Source organism: Pseudophryne corroboree, chromosome 1, assembly GCF_028390025.1.
Source record: "Pseudophryne corroboree isolate aPseCor3 chromosome 1, aPseCor3.hap2, whole genome shotgun sequence".
NCBI classification, from domain to species: domain Eukaryota; kingdom Metazoa; phylum Chordata; class Amphibia; order Anura; family Myobatrachidae; genus Pseudophryne; species Pseudophryne corroboree.
The window spans coordinates 670,031,035-670,048,436 of NC_086444.1; the positions used below are offsets into that span (position 1 = coordinate 670,031,035).

Sequence of the window (17,402 nt, forward strand, 5' to 3'; positions counted from 1 at the left end):
CTCCACTTGTCCACATGTCCGTGGTTAAGTGGACATTGGGTACAACTGCATTTTTTAGGACACTGGTGAGTCTTTTTCTGACGTCCGTGTACATTCTCGGTATCGCCTGCCTAGAGAAGTGGAACCTAGATGGTATTTGGTAACGGGGGCACACTGCCTCAATAAATTGTCTAGTTCCCTGTGAACTAACGGCGGATACCGGACGCACGTCTAACACCAACATAGTTGTCAAGGACTCAGTTATCCGCTTTGCAGTAGGATGACTGCTGTGATATTTCATCTTCCTCGCAAAGGACTGTTGAACAGTCAATTGCTTACTGGAAGTAGTACAAGTGGGCTTACGACTTCCCCTCTGGGATGACCATCGACTCCCAGCGGCAACAACAGCAGCGCCAGCAGCAGTAGGCGTTACACGCAAGGATGCATCGGAGGAATCCCAGGCAGGAAAGGACTCGTCAGACTTGCCAGTGACATGGCCTGCAGGACTATTGGCATTCCTGGGGAAGGAGGAAATTGACACTGAGGGAGTTGGTGGGGTGGTTTGCGTGAGCTTGGTTACAAGAGGAAGGGATTTACTGGTCAGTGGACTGCTTCCGCTGTCACCCAAAGTTTTTGAACTTGTCACTGACTTATTATGAATGCGCTGCAGGTGACGTATAAGGGAGGATGTTCCGAGGTGGTTAACGTCCTTACCCCTACTTATTACAGCTTGACAAAGGGAACACACGGCTTGACACCTGTTGTCCGCATTTCTGGTGAAATACCTCCACACCGAAGAGCTGATTTTTTTGGTATTTTCACCTGGCATGTCAACGGCCATATTCCTCCCACGGACAACAGGTGTCTCCCCGGGTGCCTGACTTAAACAAACCACCTCACCATCAGAATCCTCCTGGTCAATTTCCTCCCCAGCGCCAGCAACACCCATATCCTCCTCATCCTGGTGTACTTCAACACTGACATCTTCAATCTGACTATCAGGAACTGGACTGCGGGTGCTCCTTCCAGCACTTGCAGGGGGCATGCAAATAGTGGAAGGCGCATGCTCTTCACGTCCAGTGTTGGGAAGGTCAGGCATCGCAAACGACACAATTGGACTCTCCTTGTGGATTTGGGATTTCAAAGAACGCACAGTTCTTTGCGGTGCTTTTGCCAGCTTGAGTCTTTTCAGTTTTCTAGCGAGAGGCTGAGTGCTTCCATCCTCATGTGAAGCTGAACCACTAGCCATGAACATAGGCCAGGGCCTCAGCCGTTCCTTGCCACTCCGTGTGGTAAATGGCATATTGGCAAGTTTACGCTTCTCCTCCGACAATTTTATTTTAGGTTTTGGAGTCCTTTTTTTTCTGATATTTGGTGTTTTGGATTTGACATGCTCTGTACTATGACATTGGGCATCGGCCTTGGCAGACGACGTTGCTGGCATTTCATCGTCTCGGCCATGACTAGTGGCAGCAGCTTCAGCACGAGGTGGAAGTGGATCTTGATCTTTCCCTAATTTTGGAACCTCAACTTTTTTGTTCTCCATATTTTATAGGCAGAACTAAAAGGCACCTCAGGTAAACAATGGAGATGGATGGATTGGATACTAGTATACAATTATGGACGGACTGCCACGGTTAGGTGGTATAAAAAAACCACGGTTAGGTGGTATATATTATAATAATAATACAATTATGGATGGACGGACTGCCTGCCGACTGCCGACACAGAGGTAGCCACAGCCGTGAACTACCGCACTGTACACTGGTTGATAAAGAGATAGTAGTATACTCGTAACAACTAGTATGACACTATGACGACGGTATAAAGAATGGAAAAAAAACCACGGTTAGGTGGTATATATTATAATAATAATACAATTATGGATGGACGGACTGCCTGCCGACTGCCGACACAGAGGTAGCCACAGCCGTGAACTACCGCACTGTACACTGGTTGATAAAGAGATAGTAGTATACTCGTAACAACTAGTATGACACTATGACGACGGTATAAAGAATGAAAAAAAAACCACGGTTAGGTGGTATATATTATAATAATAATACAATTATGGATGGACGGACTGCCTGCCGACTGCCGACACAGAGGTAGCCACAGCCGTGAACTACCGCACTGTACACTGGTTGATAAAGAGATAGTAGTATACTCGTAACAACTAGTATGACACTATGACGACGGTATAAAGAATGAAAAAAAAACCACGGTTAGGTGGTATATATTATAATAATAATACAATTATGGATGGACGGACTGCCTGCCGACTGCCGACACAGAGGTAGCCACAGCCGTGAACTACCGCACTGTACACTGGTTGATAAAGAGATAGTAGTATACTCGTAACAATTAGGATGACACTATGACGGTATAAAGAATGAAAAAAAAAACCACGGTTAGGTGGTAGGTATATAATAATAAATAATACAATTCTGGTCGGACGGACTGCCTGCCGTGTGCCGACACAGAGGTAGCCACAGCCGTGAACTACCGCACTGTACACTGGTTGATAAAGAGATAGTAGTATACTCGTAACAATTAGGATGACACTATGACGGTATAAAGAATGAAAAAAAAAACCACGGTTAGGTGGTAGGTATATAATAATAAATAATACAATTCTGGTCGGACGGACTGCCTGCCGTGTGCCGACACAGAGGTAGCCACAGCCGTGAACTACCGCACTGTACACTGGTTGATAAAGAGATAGTAGTATACTCGTAACAATTAGGATGACACTATGACGGTATAAAGAATGAAAAAAAAAACCACGGTTAGGTGGTAGGTATATAATAATAAATAATACAATTCTGGTCGGACGGACTGCCTGCCGTGTGCCGACACAGAGGTAGCCACAGCCGTGAACTACCGCACTGTACACTGGTTGATAAAGAGATAGTAGTATACTCGTAACAATTAGGATGACACTATGACGGTATAAAGAATGAAAAAAAAAACCACGGTTAGGTGGTAGGTATATAATAATAAATAATACAATTCTGGTCGGACGGACTGCCTGCCGTGTGCCGACACAGAGGTAGCCACAGCCGTGAACTACCGCACTGTACACTGGTTGATAAAGAGATAGTAGTATACTCGTAACAATTAGGATGACACTATGACGGTATAAAGAATGAAAAAAAAACCACGGTTAGGTGGTAGGTATATAATAATAAATAATACAATTCTGGTCGGACGGACTGCCTGCCGTGTGCCGACACAGAGGTAGCCACAGCCGTGAACTACCGCACTGTACACTGGTTGATAAAGAGATAGTAGTATACTCGTAACAATTAGGATGACACTATGACGGTATAAAGAATGAAAAAAAAACCACGGTTAGGTGGTAGGTATATAATAATAAATAATACAATTCTGGTCGGACGGACTGCCTGCCGTGTGCCGACACAGAGGTAGCCACAGCCGTGAACTACCGCACTGTACACTGGTTGATAAAGAGATAGTAGTATACTCGTAACAATTAGGATGACACTATGACGGTATAAAGAATGAAAAAAAAAACCACGGTTAGGTGGTAGGTATATAATAATAAATAATACAATTCTGGTCGGACGGACTGCCTGCCGTGTGCCGACACAGAGGTAGCCACAGCCGTGAACTACCGCACTGTACACTGGTTGATAAAGAGATAGTAGTATACTCGTAACAATTAGGATGACACTATGACGGTATAAAGAATGAAAAAAAAAACCACGGTTAGGTGGTAGGTATATAATAATAAATAATACAATTCTGGTCGGACGGACTGCCTGCCGTGTGCCGACACAGAGGTAGCCACAGCCGTGAACTACCGCACTGTACACTGGTTGATAAAGAGATAGTAGTATACTCGTAACAATTAGGATGACACTATGACGGTATAAAGAATGAAAAAAAAACCACGGTTAGGTGGTAGGTATATAATAATAAATAATACAATTCTGGTCGGACGGACTGCCTGCCGTGTGCCGACACAGAGGTAGCCACAGCCGTGAACTACCGCACTGTACTGTGTCTGCTGCTAATATAGACTGGTTGATATTTAAAGAGATATTAGTAGTATACAACAATACTATACTGGTGGTCAGGCACTGGTCACCACTCCTGCAGCAAAAGTGTGCACTGTTAATTAATATAATTGTACTCCTGGCTCCTGCTAACAACCTGCAGTGCTCCCCAGTCTCCCCCACAATTAATTATAAGCTTTTAATTTATACATTGATGACTGTGCAGCACACTGGGCTGAGCTGAGTGCACACAGACTGAGTCACACTGTGTGACTGACTGTGCTGTGTATCGTTTTTTTTTTCAGGCAGAGAACGGATATAGCAGAGAGAAGTGAACGGATATATTATATTAAATAAAAGTTAACTAGCAACTGCACTGGTCACTGACTGTGGTAAACTAACTCTGTCTGCGACTCTGCACAGTCTCTCTCTCTCTATCTAATCTATCTCTATTCTAATGGAGAGGACGCCAGACACGTCCTCTCCCTATCAATCTCAATGCACGAGTGAAAATGGCGGCGACGCGCGGCTCCTTATATAGAATCCGAGTCTCGCGATAGAATCCGAGCCTCGCGAGAATCCGACAGCGTCATGATGACGTTCGGGCGCGCTCGGGTTAACCGAGCAAGGCGGGAAGATCCGAGTCGCTCGGACCCGTGAAAAAAAACATGAAGTTCGGGCGGGTTCGGATTCCGAGGAACCGAACCCGCTCATCTCTAATATAATGTTCCCAGTATAATGCAATATAAACATGTACAATGCCCCCAGTATAGTGCCAAATAAACATAAAATGGCCCCAGTATAGTACCATAGATCCAATGCCCCGTTATAGTGCCAAACATAGATCCAATGCCCCCAGTATAATGCCAAACATAGATTCAATGCCCCCAGTATAGTGCCAAGCAGAGATACAATGCCCACAGCATAACGCCAAGTAAACAATGCCCCCAGTGTAAACATTTGTAGTCAGTGGCAGCAGTGTACTTAGCGATTTGGTTGTAGGTGAAGAGCTCCATAGATTTTCTGGCATGTTTCAGCTCCACATGTAGTGCTGAAAATGGAGACTGGGAGTGTTTGGGTAGTGGCTGTGATGACGTTTATAGTTCGTAGTGTACACACAGGATGATGTGCACCTTATCATCAATGACATAGCTAAAATTGATCTGCATGTACAGACGACAGTAGACCTCACTAGCGAAACACAGGAGCATGCATTGTTACTACATAGTGTATACACACTTGGCGATATTACAAATGATATCGCTCAGATGAGGGAAATATGAGCGATATTGCTCAAAATATTGCGTAGTGCTGCTGGGCCAATTAAAACGATGCAATAACTGTGCTCAGCCAAACAGAGCAACACTTGAATTGCTCCATTGGGCGCCATATAGTGGCCACTGGCACGCAAAACACTTGAATTCCCCCAAGTTAGTATTTTAAACTGAAATATTTTCTATATTAAAAAAAATAATCACCCAGCTATTGATATGTGCTTATTTTTTCAGAGAGTGACATACCTACATGTGGCAATCAAATAGTGGAAGATAAGGAACAGTGTGATGTAGGGTATAAAGACAATGACCCCTGCTGCTACAGTGCCAATGCAGGAGAAGGTTTACAATGTATGTTAAAGCCTGGCAAACAGTGCAGGTATGTTTAATTTTCAAGGTGATTTTACAAATGTACTAGGATACAGCGTGTAACACTGTGAATGTGAATTTGTCTATATACATTTTCAGATATGGGGATTCAGACTGGATCGCTGCAGTAGCAGTGGACGCAGTCTGAAGCCCTATGCTGAGTGCGCCCGCACAGGGGTGTAGCAAGGTTGACTCCGGTGGAGTGCAAGCTCCGGGCACCTGAAAAGTTAGAGGATGCGCCACTGCCTGCCCCCCTCCCTCCTATACAGGCAGCTACAGAGCAGGAGGAGGAGAAGCAGAGGTGTGCACACTGACTCAGAAACTAGGAACAGGGCAGGGCAGAGGTGACAGCAGGAGACACTGACAGCCAGCACATGCCCGAGTTCTGCCCGTCCTCTTTATATGTCTCACTGTTTGTAGCTGTGCAGCAGGGTTACTTCTGTCCTGCAGCACCACACTCTGCCCCGGCTGCTGCAGCACCTCTCTCTGCCCCGGCTGCTGCAGCACTTCTCTCTGCTCCGGCTGCTGCACCAACTCTCTCTACATTGATGCTGCAGCACCTCTCTGCACCTGACAGTAATGTCAGTTATTCAACTTATGTTACAGAGCTGTACACCTTATATGCATTACGCCACACACTAAAACTCCTTACTAACATTATGCTACACAGTAGTGCCCCCTATACACTGTGTACACCCTCCAGCTCCTGCTGGGATGTCATCACCTCCGGTACATGCTGGAACATAGGAAGTGACATTCCCCTGTTCTCCGTTCCCATGCCATATGTATATATATATATATATATATATATATATATATATATATACAGGTTGAGTATCCCTTATCCAAAATGCTTGGGACCAGAGGTATTTTGGATATGGGATTTTTCCATATTTTGGAATAATTGCATACCATAATGAGATATCATGGTGATGGGACCTAAATCTAAGCACAGAATGCATTTATGTTACATATACACCTTGGGGGTAATTCCAAGTTGATCGCAGCAGGACATTTTTTAGCAGTTGGGCAAAACCATGTGCACTGCAGGGGAGGCAGATATAACATTTGCAGAGAGAGTTAGATTTGGGTGGGTTATTTTGTTTTTGTGCAGGGTAAATACTGGCTGCTTTATTTTTACACTGCAATTTCGATTGCAGATTGAACACACCACACCCAAATCTAACTCTCTCTGCACATGTTATATCTGCCTCCCCTGCAGTGCACATGGTTTTTGCCCAACTGCTAAAAAATGTCCTGCTGCGATCAACTTGAATTACCCACCTTATACACACAGCCTGAAGGTAATTTTAGACAATATTTTTTGTGAGTTTGTGCATTGAACAAAGTGTGTCTACATTTGCACAATTCATTTATGTTTCATATACACCTTATATACACAGCCTGAAGGTCATTTAATACAATATTTTTAATAACTTTGTGTATTAAACAAAGTTTGTGTACATTGAGCCATCAGAAAACAAAGGTTTCACTATCTCACTCTCACGCAAAAAAGTCTGTATTTCGGAATATTCCGTATTTCGGAATATTTGGATATGGGATACTCAACCTGTATGTATATATATATATATATATATATATATATATATATACAGTGGTCGAAGTGGGGCGTTATACAACGGTATGGTATACTGCCACTTCTCCACAGACCCGGAAGTTGTTGTTTGTTTTTTTATTGCAGAAGCCTGCAGGACTCTGCAGCAGACAGCGCTGGGGCAGTGTGTCTGTCCCCAGCGCTGGTGGACTGGCAGAACGTGGCGGCGGACAGCGCTGGGATCAAGTGTCTGATCCCAGCTCTGATGAGGCTGCAGAGGTGGAGGCATTTAAAGATTGGCGCCATCTGTGAGCCAATCGCGGCTCACGGATCAGTGGTCAATCACAGGTGGCTGCGGCGAGCCAATCAGCGTTCACCGCGTCATAGGCCCCGCCCCCGGCATCTGACGTCAAATGCCGCTGGTACGGGGAGAAGATAGGAGGCCGCGCGGAAGAGCGGCGAAGAGGTCCGATGGCCGCGGAAGAGGCTGAAGACGTCGGCGCAGCTGGACAGGACAGGCCAGCGGCAGAAGACAGAAGAGGCGGAGCCGCTGGCCAGGACAGGCAAGCGGCAGAAGACAGAAGAGGCGGCGCCGCTGGCCAGGACGATACAAGCTGAGGACCGGAGAGGCCACCAGGGGTGGAAAGCAAGACCTTCAGGGTTCGGCACTAGGCCCGTGGGCATAATCAGGCTATAGGCCTGTGGCGCAGTAGGCGGGCACTAGGCCCGTGGGGTTAATTCAGGCATTAGGCCTGTCCCCATGTAGAGGACATAAGGCCCTAGTTCATAGTGGCCTTTTAGGAAACTAAGGAGACCCTGGGCATTAGGCCCAGGTCACCCAACTGGCCCCATGTTAGGCGGGTGCTAGGCCTGTGGGTGAAGTCAGGCCTCTGGCCTGTGCGCAGTTAGGGGGCGCTAGACCCAGTTAATAAGTGCCTTCCCCCCTCAGGTGATTAAGGGCGATCTGGGCGTAAGGCCCAGGTCACTCCAACCTGTCCCTGGGGCAATGTGCCTATAATCAATAGGGGAAAGGTAGGGGGTCTCACTCTCCCCTGTCACTGCTGTCACTCTCTCTGTCACTGTCCCTATGTCCCTGCTGTCACTCTCCCATAATTGTGGATCATACCGTGTGTCATAATGTGCATTGTGGATCATACCGTGTGTTATAATGTGAATTTTGGCTTATTCAGTGTGCTATAATGTGAATTTCGGCTTGTACCGTGTGCTATATTGTGAATTTCTGCTCGTACCATGTGCTATAATGGGAATTTTGGCATATTCAGTGTGCTATAATGTGAATTTCGGCTCATTCTGTGTGCTATAATGTGAATTTCAGCTCATTCAGTGTGCTATAATGTGAATTTTGGCTTATTCAGTGTGCTATAATGTGAATTTCGGCTCGTACCGTGTGCTATATTGTGAATTTCTGCTCGTACCGTGTGCTATAATGGGAATTTTGGCTTATTCAGTGTGCTATAATGTGAATTTCGGCTCATTCTGTGTGGTATAATGTGAATTTCGGCTCATTCAGTGTGCTATAATGTGAATTTTGGCTTATTCAGTGTGCTATAATGTGAATTTCGGCTCGTACCGTGTGCTATATTGTGAATTTCTGCTCGTACCATGTGCTATAATGGGAATTTTGGCATATTCAGTGTGCTATAATGTGAATTTCGGCTCATTCTGTGTGCTTTAATGTGAATTTCGGCTCATTCAGTGTGCTATAATGTGAATTTTGGCTTATTCAGTGTGCTATAATGTGAATTTCGGCTCGTACCGTGTGCTATAATGGGAATTTTGGCTTATTCAGTGTGCTATAATGTGAATTTTGGCTCATTCTGTGTGGTATAATGTGAATTTCGGCTCATTCAGTGTGCTATAATGTGAATTTTGGCTTATTCAGTGTGCTATAATGTGAATTTCGGCTCGTACCGTGTGCTATATTGTGAATTTCTGCTCGTACCGTGTGCTATAATGGGAATTTTGGCTTATTCAGTGTGCTATAATGTGAATTTCGGCTCATTCTGTGTGGTATAATGTGAATTTCGGCTCATTCAGTGTGCTATAATGTGAATTTTGGCTTATTCAGTGTGCTATAATGTGAATTTCGGCTCGTACCGTGTGCTATATTGTGAATTTCTGCTCGTACCATGTGCTATAATGTGAATTTTGGCTTATTCAGTGTGCTATAATGTGAATTTCGGCTCGTACCGTGTGCTATAAGGTGAAAGGGGCACCAGTACTAGATAGTTTAAGGGATTCTACTACACTGGTCATGCCCCTTTTGTGTGGCCATGCCCCCTTTTGTGTGGCCACGCCCCTTTTCTGGAGCACGCGCATAAATACATCCTTAACTCTTGCATACCCCCACTTCAAAATTTTCACTTCGACCACTATATATATATATATATATATACAGTGGTCGAAGTGGAAATTTTGTAGTGGGGGTATGCAAAAGTCAAGGATGTAATTATGCGCGCGCTCGCTCCAGAAAAGGGGGTGTGGCCACCCAAAAAGGAGGTGTGGTCACCCAATAGGGGGCGTGTCCCATGTAGTAGAACCCCTTATACTATCTAGTACTGGTGCCCCTTTCACATTATAGCACACTGAATGAGCTTAAATTCACATTAAAGCATACTGTATGAGCCGAAATTCACCTTGTAGCACACTGAATGAGCCAAAATTCACATTGTAGCACACTGAATGAGCTGAAATTGTGACAGCAGGGGAAGCCAGAGTGACGACAGGGAGAGAGAGACAGTGACGACAGGGAGAGAGAGACAGTGACGACAGGGAGAGAGAGACAGTGACGACAGGAAGAGAGACAGTGACGACAGGGAGAGAGACAGGGAGAGAGAGTGACGACAGGGAGAGTGACGACAGGGGGAGAGACAGGGGGAGAGAGTGATGACAGGGGGAGATACAGGGGGAGAGAGTGACGACAGGGAGAGAGTGACGACAGGGAGAGAGTGACGACAGGGACAACAGGGAGAGTGACGAGAGTGACGACAGGGAGAGTGACGACAGGGGGGAGAGAGTGACGCCAGTGAGTAACGAGAGTGGCGACAGGGAGAGTGACGACAGGGAGAGAGAGTGACGACAGAGAGAGACAGTGACGACAAAGAGAGAGAGACGGGGAGAGAGAGACGGGGAGAGAGAGAGAGAGACGGGGAGAGAGAGACGACAGTGACTACAGGGAGAGAGTGACGACAGGGAGAGAGTGACGACAGGGAGAGAGAGATGACAGTGACGACAGGGAGAGAGAGACGACAGGGAGAGAGAGACGACAGGGAGAGAGAGTGACGACAGGGAGAGAGTGACAACAGGGAGAGAGAGAGGACAGTGACGACAGGGAGAGAGAGACGACAGTGACGACAGGGATAGAGTGACAACAGCGATAGAGTGACGACAGCGATAGAGTGACGACAGAGAGAGTGATGACAGAGAGTGACGACAGAGAGAGTGACGACAGAGAGAGACAGTGACGACAGGGAGAGACAGTGACGACAGGGAGAGACAGTGACGACAGGGAGAGAGAGAGACGGGGGAGAGAGTGACGACAGGGAGAGAGTGACAACAGTGACGACAGGGAGAGAGTGACAACAGAGGGAGAGTGACGACAGGGAGAGTGACGACAGTGATGACAGTAACGACAGGGAGAGTGACGACAGGGAGATTGACGACAGGGAGAGTGACGACAGTGACGACAGGGAGAGTGACGACAGTGAGAGTGACGACTGTGACGACAGGGAGAGTGACGACAGGGAGGGTGACATCAGGGACAGTGACGACAGGAACAGCAGGGAGAGAGGTGACAGCAGGGGAACATTACCTTATTTGTTGCTGGCAGCAGTGAGTTGGCGCCGGGCGGCTGGTGAGCGGGGCCGGCGGCCGGCTTGTGAGCAGGAGCAGCGGGCGGATGGTGAGCGGCATGCGCAGGTGGCTGGCAGCGGTGAGCGGCTGTGAGCTAATACAGCGCTCTACATAGCGCGCGCGCCGCTGCGCAGGGACGTGGAGCACCATGTGCAGCAGGATGGCCACTTCCCTTGCCTCCTGCTGCACTTTCTGGGCTCATTTCCGGGTCAGTGGAAGAAGTGGCGGTATACCATAAGCCGTATACCGCCCCACTTCGACCACTGTATATATATATATAACTCCCAGCAGATCGGCACTCAATATAACAAAACACAAATACCTCGGTGCTCCCAGTCCAAACACCTGTCCACGTGGCAATAAGTCCAACGAAAGAGGACTGCACTCACAGGGTTTTGTTTTAGCATATGTAATCCAAAAGTATCAAAGATCAAAAATTCATCGACGTTTCGGTGTCACAGTACCGTCATCAGGATATATAACTGTAGTCTTGGTCACGTTTATCTACAGTTATATATCCTGATGATACAATGTAACTCCAAGTTAATCACACTTCTGTGAAATCAAACTGTCCACTTAGGAAGCAACACTGATTGACACAATTTCACATGCTGTTGTGCAAATGGAATAGACAACAGGTGGGAATTATAGGCAATTAGCAAGACACCCCCAATAAAGGAGTTGTTCTGCAGGTGGTGACCACAGACCACTTCTCAGCTCCTATGCTTTCTGGCTGATGTTTTGGTCACTTTTGAAAGCTGGCGGTGCTTTCACTCTAGTGGTAGCATGAGATGGAGTCTACAACCCACACAAGTGGCTCAGGTAGTGCAGCTCATCCAGGATGGCACATCAATGCGAGCTGTGGCAAGAAGGTTTGCTGTGTCTGTCAGCGTAGTGTCCAGAGCATGGAGGCGCTACCAGGAGACAGGCCTGTACATCAGGAGACGTGGAGGAGGCCGTAGGAGGGCAACAACCCAGCAGCAGGACCGCTACCTCCGCCTTTGTGCAAGGAGGAACAGGAGGAGCACTGCCAGAGCCTGCAAAATGACCTCCAGCAAGCCACAAATGTGCATGTGTCTACTCAAACGATCAGAAACAGACTCCATGAGGGTGGTATGAGGGCCCGACGTCCACAGGTGGGAGTTGTGCTTACAGCCCAACATCGTGCAGGACGTTTGGCATTTGCCAGAGAACACCAAGATTGACAAATTCGCCACTGGCGCCCTGTACTCTTCACAGATGAAAGCAGGTTCTCACTGAGCACATGTGATAGACGTGACAGAGTCTGGAGACGCCAAGGAGAACGTTCTGCTACCTGCAACATCCTCCAGCATGACCGGTTTGGCAGTGGGTCAGTAATGGTGTGGGGTGGCATTTCTTTGGGGGGCCGCACAGCCCTCCATGTGCTCGCCAGAGGTAGCCTGACTGCCATTAGGTACCGAGATGAGATCCTCAGACCCCTTGTGAGACCATATGCTGGTGCGGTTGGCCCTGGGTTCCTCCTAATGCAAGACAATGCTAGACCTCATGTGGCTGGGGTGTGTCAGCAGTTCCTACAAGACGAAGGCATTGATGCTATGGACTGGCCCGTCCATTCCCCAGACCTGAATCTAATTGAGCACATCTGGGACATCATGTCTCGCTCCATCTACCAACGCCACGTTGCACCACAGACTGTCCAGGAGTTGGCGGATGCTTTAGTCCAGGTCTGGGAGGAGATCCCTCAGGAGACCATCCGCCACCTCATCAGGAGCATGCCCAGGCGTTATAGGGAGGTCATACAGGCACGTGGAGGCCACACACACTACTGAGCCTCATTTTGACTTGTTTTAAGGACATTACATCAAAGTTGGATCAGCCTGTAGTGTGTTTTTCCACTTTAATTTTGAGTGTGACTCCAAATCCAGACCTCCATGGGTTAATAAATTTGATTTCCATTGATAATTTTTGTGTGATTTCGTTGTCAGCACATTCAACTATGTAAAGAACAAAGTATTTAATAAGAATATTTCATTCATTCAGATCTAGGATATGTTATTTTAGTGTTCCCTTTATTTTTTTGAGCAGTATATATATATATATATATATATATATATATATACCACACAAGAAGCGCCGGCACTCTGGATGCTCCCTAGGGCTTACTTACTCCGGTGCCGTCCACTCGGGTCTGGCAACCCCCATATGTAAAACAAGATCAAGGCGGCACTCAGAGATTTGTAGTGAAGAAAAAGAAGAGTATTCAATCCATCACATCAACATTTCGGGGACATGCTTCCCTTCATCGGGATGACAAATAGTGCAAAACAGTAACATATAAATAGGTAAACTCACCCACAAGGACATCCCACCGTTTATCACCGCGGCCCCGCTTTCCCTGGCTCCGTTACCCGCACTTCCGGGTTAGGGACTTCCGGTGGAAGTGACGCCACGGGTCCCTGACAGGTAACCACGGTGATACTGTAAAACAACAGAGGATCGTCATGGGAACCAGTAAACAGCGCTTTGTGACAATAAAGTGATGTTTTTAAAAAAAGGAAACACAGGCAGGTTTTGCCCAGCTATATATAATCAGGGCATCCACTAAACCATCCCATTCATCTAAGAAAGTGCATTGTGCAATAACTAAAGAAAGGAAGCCCACAGGATTCAATAATCAATATAAACAATAAGCCTACAATAGAGTGTATACAAGTGACATTAAAAGTGCCTAATAAGAAATATCCTCTTATCCATGCTGCTCTGCCCCCTTATCCGTTCCACTGTTTCTTTCCATCTTTACTGCTCTCACCCCTCTCCATCTGTGCTGCTCTGTCCCTCTAATCCACACGGCACTGTCCATCCATCCACTCCGCTCTGTCTCCTCACCATCTGTGCCATTGTCTTTCCCCCATCTGCACCATTCTCTTTCCCCCATCTGTGCAAATCTCTTTTCCCATCTGTTGCACTCTGTCTCCCCACCCCAACTGCATCACTGTGTCTTACCTCCCCCATATGCACCACTGTTTTCCTCCATCTGTGTTGCCTGTCCCCCCCTCAGTTCTGCTTAGTCTTCCCCATCCCCACACATACAGGTATCTGTCCCCCCATCCACACTGCTCTGTCTGTCTCCTCCCTCCAATCAACACCACTCTTACCTCATCCCAGCAGCTTTGTCTTCTGCTCAGACCTTCAGTTGCATAGACTGCATGTGTGGATTCCAATGAGCACACAAATCTGTGAATTAGCAGCTCCACCATTGTGTGAGTGACAGCAATCTCACTCTGCACTTATCCACAGTCTGTGATGGCATACCATATCTGTATTGCGCAAGGAACACGTCCATTAAGGCGTCAGCCTTAATGAACGGAATTTCATTGCTTTTTGGAGTTTGAGTGGAAGAGTTACAACAGGTTTCTGAAATTTCGTATCATGTCTAAGAAGCCATAATGGGACATATGAAACCGTAAGGTTTTTTGTCTATGGAATTTCATAGCTTTTTTTCAATTTATTTTTTTAATTCAGAAATGCAAAAATTTCACTGTAAGAATAAACATTTGATTTTTGAAATGTTTAATGAAAATGTTCGTATAACATCACTGTTCTGTGCAAAATTCAAAATGATTTTATTTACAAAAAAGAATTGTTTATACTTTTAACTTTTGTCAAAATACTTTACTGCTTTTGCGGATGATGCAGGGAGGGGGTAAGCAGCAGCCTGTGACTGAGGCTGGAGGCATGTGGGAAATGCATCATGCGTACGTGTGTGTGTCAGGTGCCGCATGTGTATGTATATATATATATAAATATATATATATCTGTGTGTTTCAGGTGCTGCATGTATATATGTGTGCGTTTCAGGTGCCGCGTGTATATATATATGTGTGTGTTTCAGGTGCCGCGCGTATATATGTGTGTGTCAGATGCAGCGTGTATATATGTGTGTGTCAGGTGGTGCACATATACTGTATATGTGTGTGTCAGGTGCCACGCGTGTGTGTGTGTGTCAGGAGCTGCATGCGCATGTATGTTAGGAGCCGCATGTGTGCGTGTGTCAGGTGCCACGTGTGTACGTGTGTGAGGTGCCGCAAGTGTACATACGTACATGTGTGTGTGTGAGTGGTGCCGCTGCGCATGTATATGTGTGTCAGGTGCCACGCGTGTATATGTCAGGTGCTGCGCGTGTATATGTGTGTGTGTTTGTTAAATGCCATGTGTGTATATGTGTATGTATGCTAGGTGCTGCGTAAATGCTATGTGTGTGCATATGTGTGTGTGTGTGTGTGTGTGTGTGTGTGTCAGGTGCTGCGCATATATATGTGTGTTTCAGGTGCTGCGCATATATATGTGTGTTTCAGGTGCTGCGCGCATATATATATATATATATATATATATGTGTCAGTTGCTGCGTGTATATATGTGTGTGTGAGGTGCTGCACATGTATGTGTGTGTGAGGTGCTGCGCATGTACATGTGTGTGTCAGGTGCCACGTGTGTACGTGTCTCAGGTTCTGCGTGTGTATGTGTGTCAGATGCCACGCATATACATGTGTGTGTATGTGAGGGGCTACGTGTGTAGGTGTGTGTGTGTGTGTGTGTGTGTGTGAGGTGCTGCATGTGTAGGTGTATGTGAAAGGTGCCGCGTGTGTATATATGTGTGTCAGGTGCCACGCGTGTACATACCTGTGTAGCACCTCACATGTACATACATGTGTGTGGTGCCATCATGCTTATACATATGTGTGTGAAGTACCGCACGTGTACATACGTGTGTGTGGTGCCACTGCGCATGTACGTGTTTGAGGTGACGCGCGCTCATGTAAGTGTGTGTGTCAGGTACCGCGCATGTAAGTGTGTCTTAAATTCTACATGAGTCTATATGTGTGTGTGTCAGGTACTGCGTGTGTATATTAATGTGTCTGATGCTGTTTTTATATGTGTGTGTCAGGTGCTGCCTGTGTATGTGTGTGTCAGGTGCTGCGTGTGTATATGTGTGTCAGGTGATGTATGTAAACATGTGTTTTAGGTGCTGCGTGTTTACATTACTGTGTCTGATGCTGCATGTGTATGCGTCAGCTACCGCATGTGTGTGTGTGTGTGTGTGTGTCAGGTGTTGTGCGTGTATATGTGTGTGTGAGTGTCAGGTGCTGCACATGTATGTGTGTGTGTCAGGTGCTGCACGTGTATGTGTGTGTGTCAGGTGCTGCGTGTATATGTGGGTGTGTCAGTTGCTGTACGTGTACATGTGTGTGAAGTACCACGCATGTACGTGTGTGTTAGGTGCCGAGCGTGTATGTGTGTGTCAGGTGCTGCGCATGTATGTGTGTGTATGTGAGGCGCTGCCCGTTTAAGTGTGTGTGAGGTGCCGCGCATGTACATATGTGTGTGTGGTTCCACCGTGCATGTACATCTGTGAGGTGCTGCGCACGCGCGCGTGTACGTGTGTGTGTCAGGTACCGTGCATGTATATTTGTGATAAATGCTACATGTGTGTATATGTGTGTTTGTGTGTGTGAGGTGCCACGCGTGTATGTGTGTGTGTGTGTCAGGTGCTGCGCCTGTACATGTATGTGTGTGTGTGTCAGGTGCCGCGAGTGTACGTGTGTGAGATGCTGTGCATGTATATGTGTTTGTTTGTCTGGTGCCATGCATGTACGTGTGTGTCAGGTGCCACACGTGTTTCGTGCGTGATTGAGGTACCGTGCATGTACGTACCTGTGTGGGATGCCACCATGCATGTACATCTGTGAGGTGCCGCATGCACGTATACGTGTGTGTGTGTGTGTGTGTGTGTGTCAGGTACCGTGCATGTGTACAGTATGTGTGTGTTAAATGCTATGTGCGTGTATATGTGTGTGTGTGTGTTTGTGTGTGTCAGGTGCTGCACGTGTATATGTGTGTGTCAGGTGCTGCGAGTGTACATGTGTGTGTCAGGTGTTGCAAGTGTATATGTTTGTGTCAGTGTCAGGTGCTGCGTGTGTATATGTTTGTGTCAGGTGCTGTGCAAGTATATGTGTTTCAGCTGCTGCACGTGTATATGTGTGTATGTCAGGTGTTACGAGTGTATATGTGTGTGTGTGTGTGTGTGTGTGTGTGTGTGTGTAGGTTCTGTGTGTGTATATGTGTGTGTGTGAGTGTCAGGTGCTTCGTGTGTTAAAGGCCACCTGTGTGTATATGTGTGTGTCAGTTGCTGCATGTGTATATTAGTGTGTCTGATGCTGTGGGTATATACAGAGGCGTATCTAGGGTAGGGCGAGTGGGGCACGAGCCCTGGGCGCCTTGGCGGGCCCAGGAGAGGGGGGCTCCGCCGGCGGCCAGGGCATCATGCCCCACTCGCCCCCGTCAACCTGA

The 17,402-nt window shown here is 46.9% G+C and overlaps 1 protein-coding gene across 1 annotated transcript in view; it reads left to right on the plus strand.

The window, feature by feature from the left end:
• The window catches only part of LOC134906534 (disintegrin and metalloproteinase domain-containing protein 10-like), a 286,183-nt gene that overhangs the window by 126,502 nt on the left and 142,279 nt on the right, over positions 1 to 17,402 (plus strand). The window contains exon 11 of the mRNA XM_063914722.1: positions 5,510 to 5,654. Coding sequence (XP_063770792.1) covers positions 5,510 to 5,654 — 145 coding nt within the window. The remainder of the gene's footprint in view (positions 1 to 5,509; positions 5,655 to 17,402) is intronic.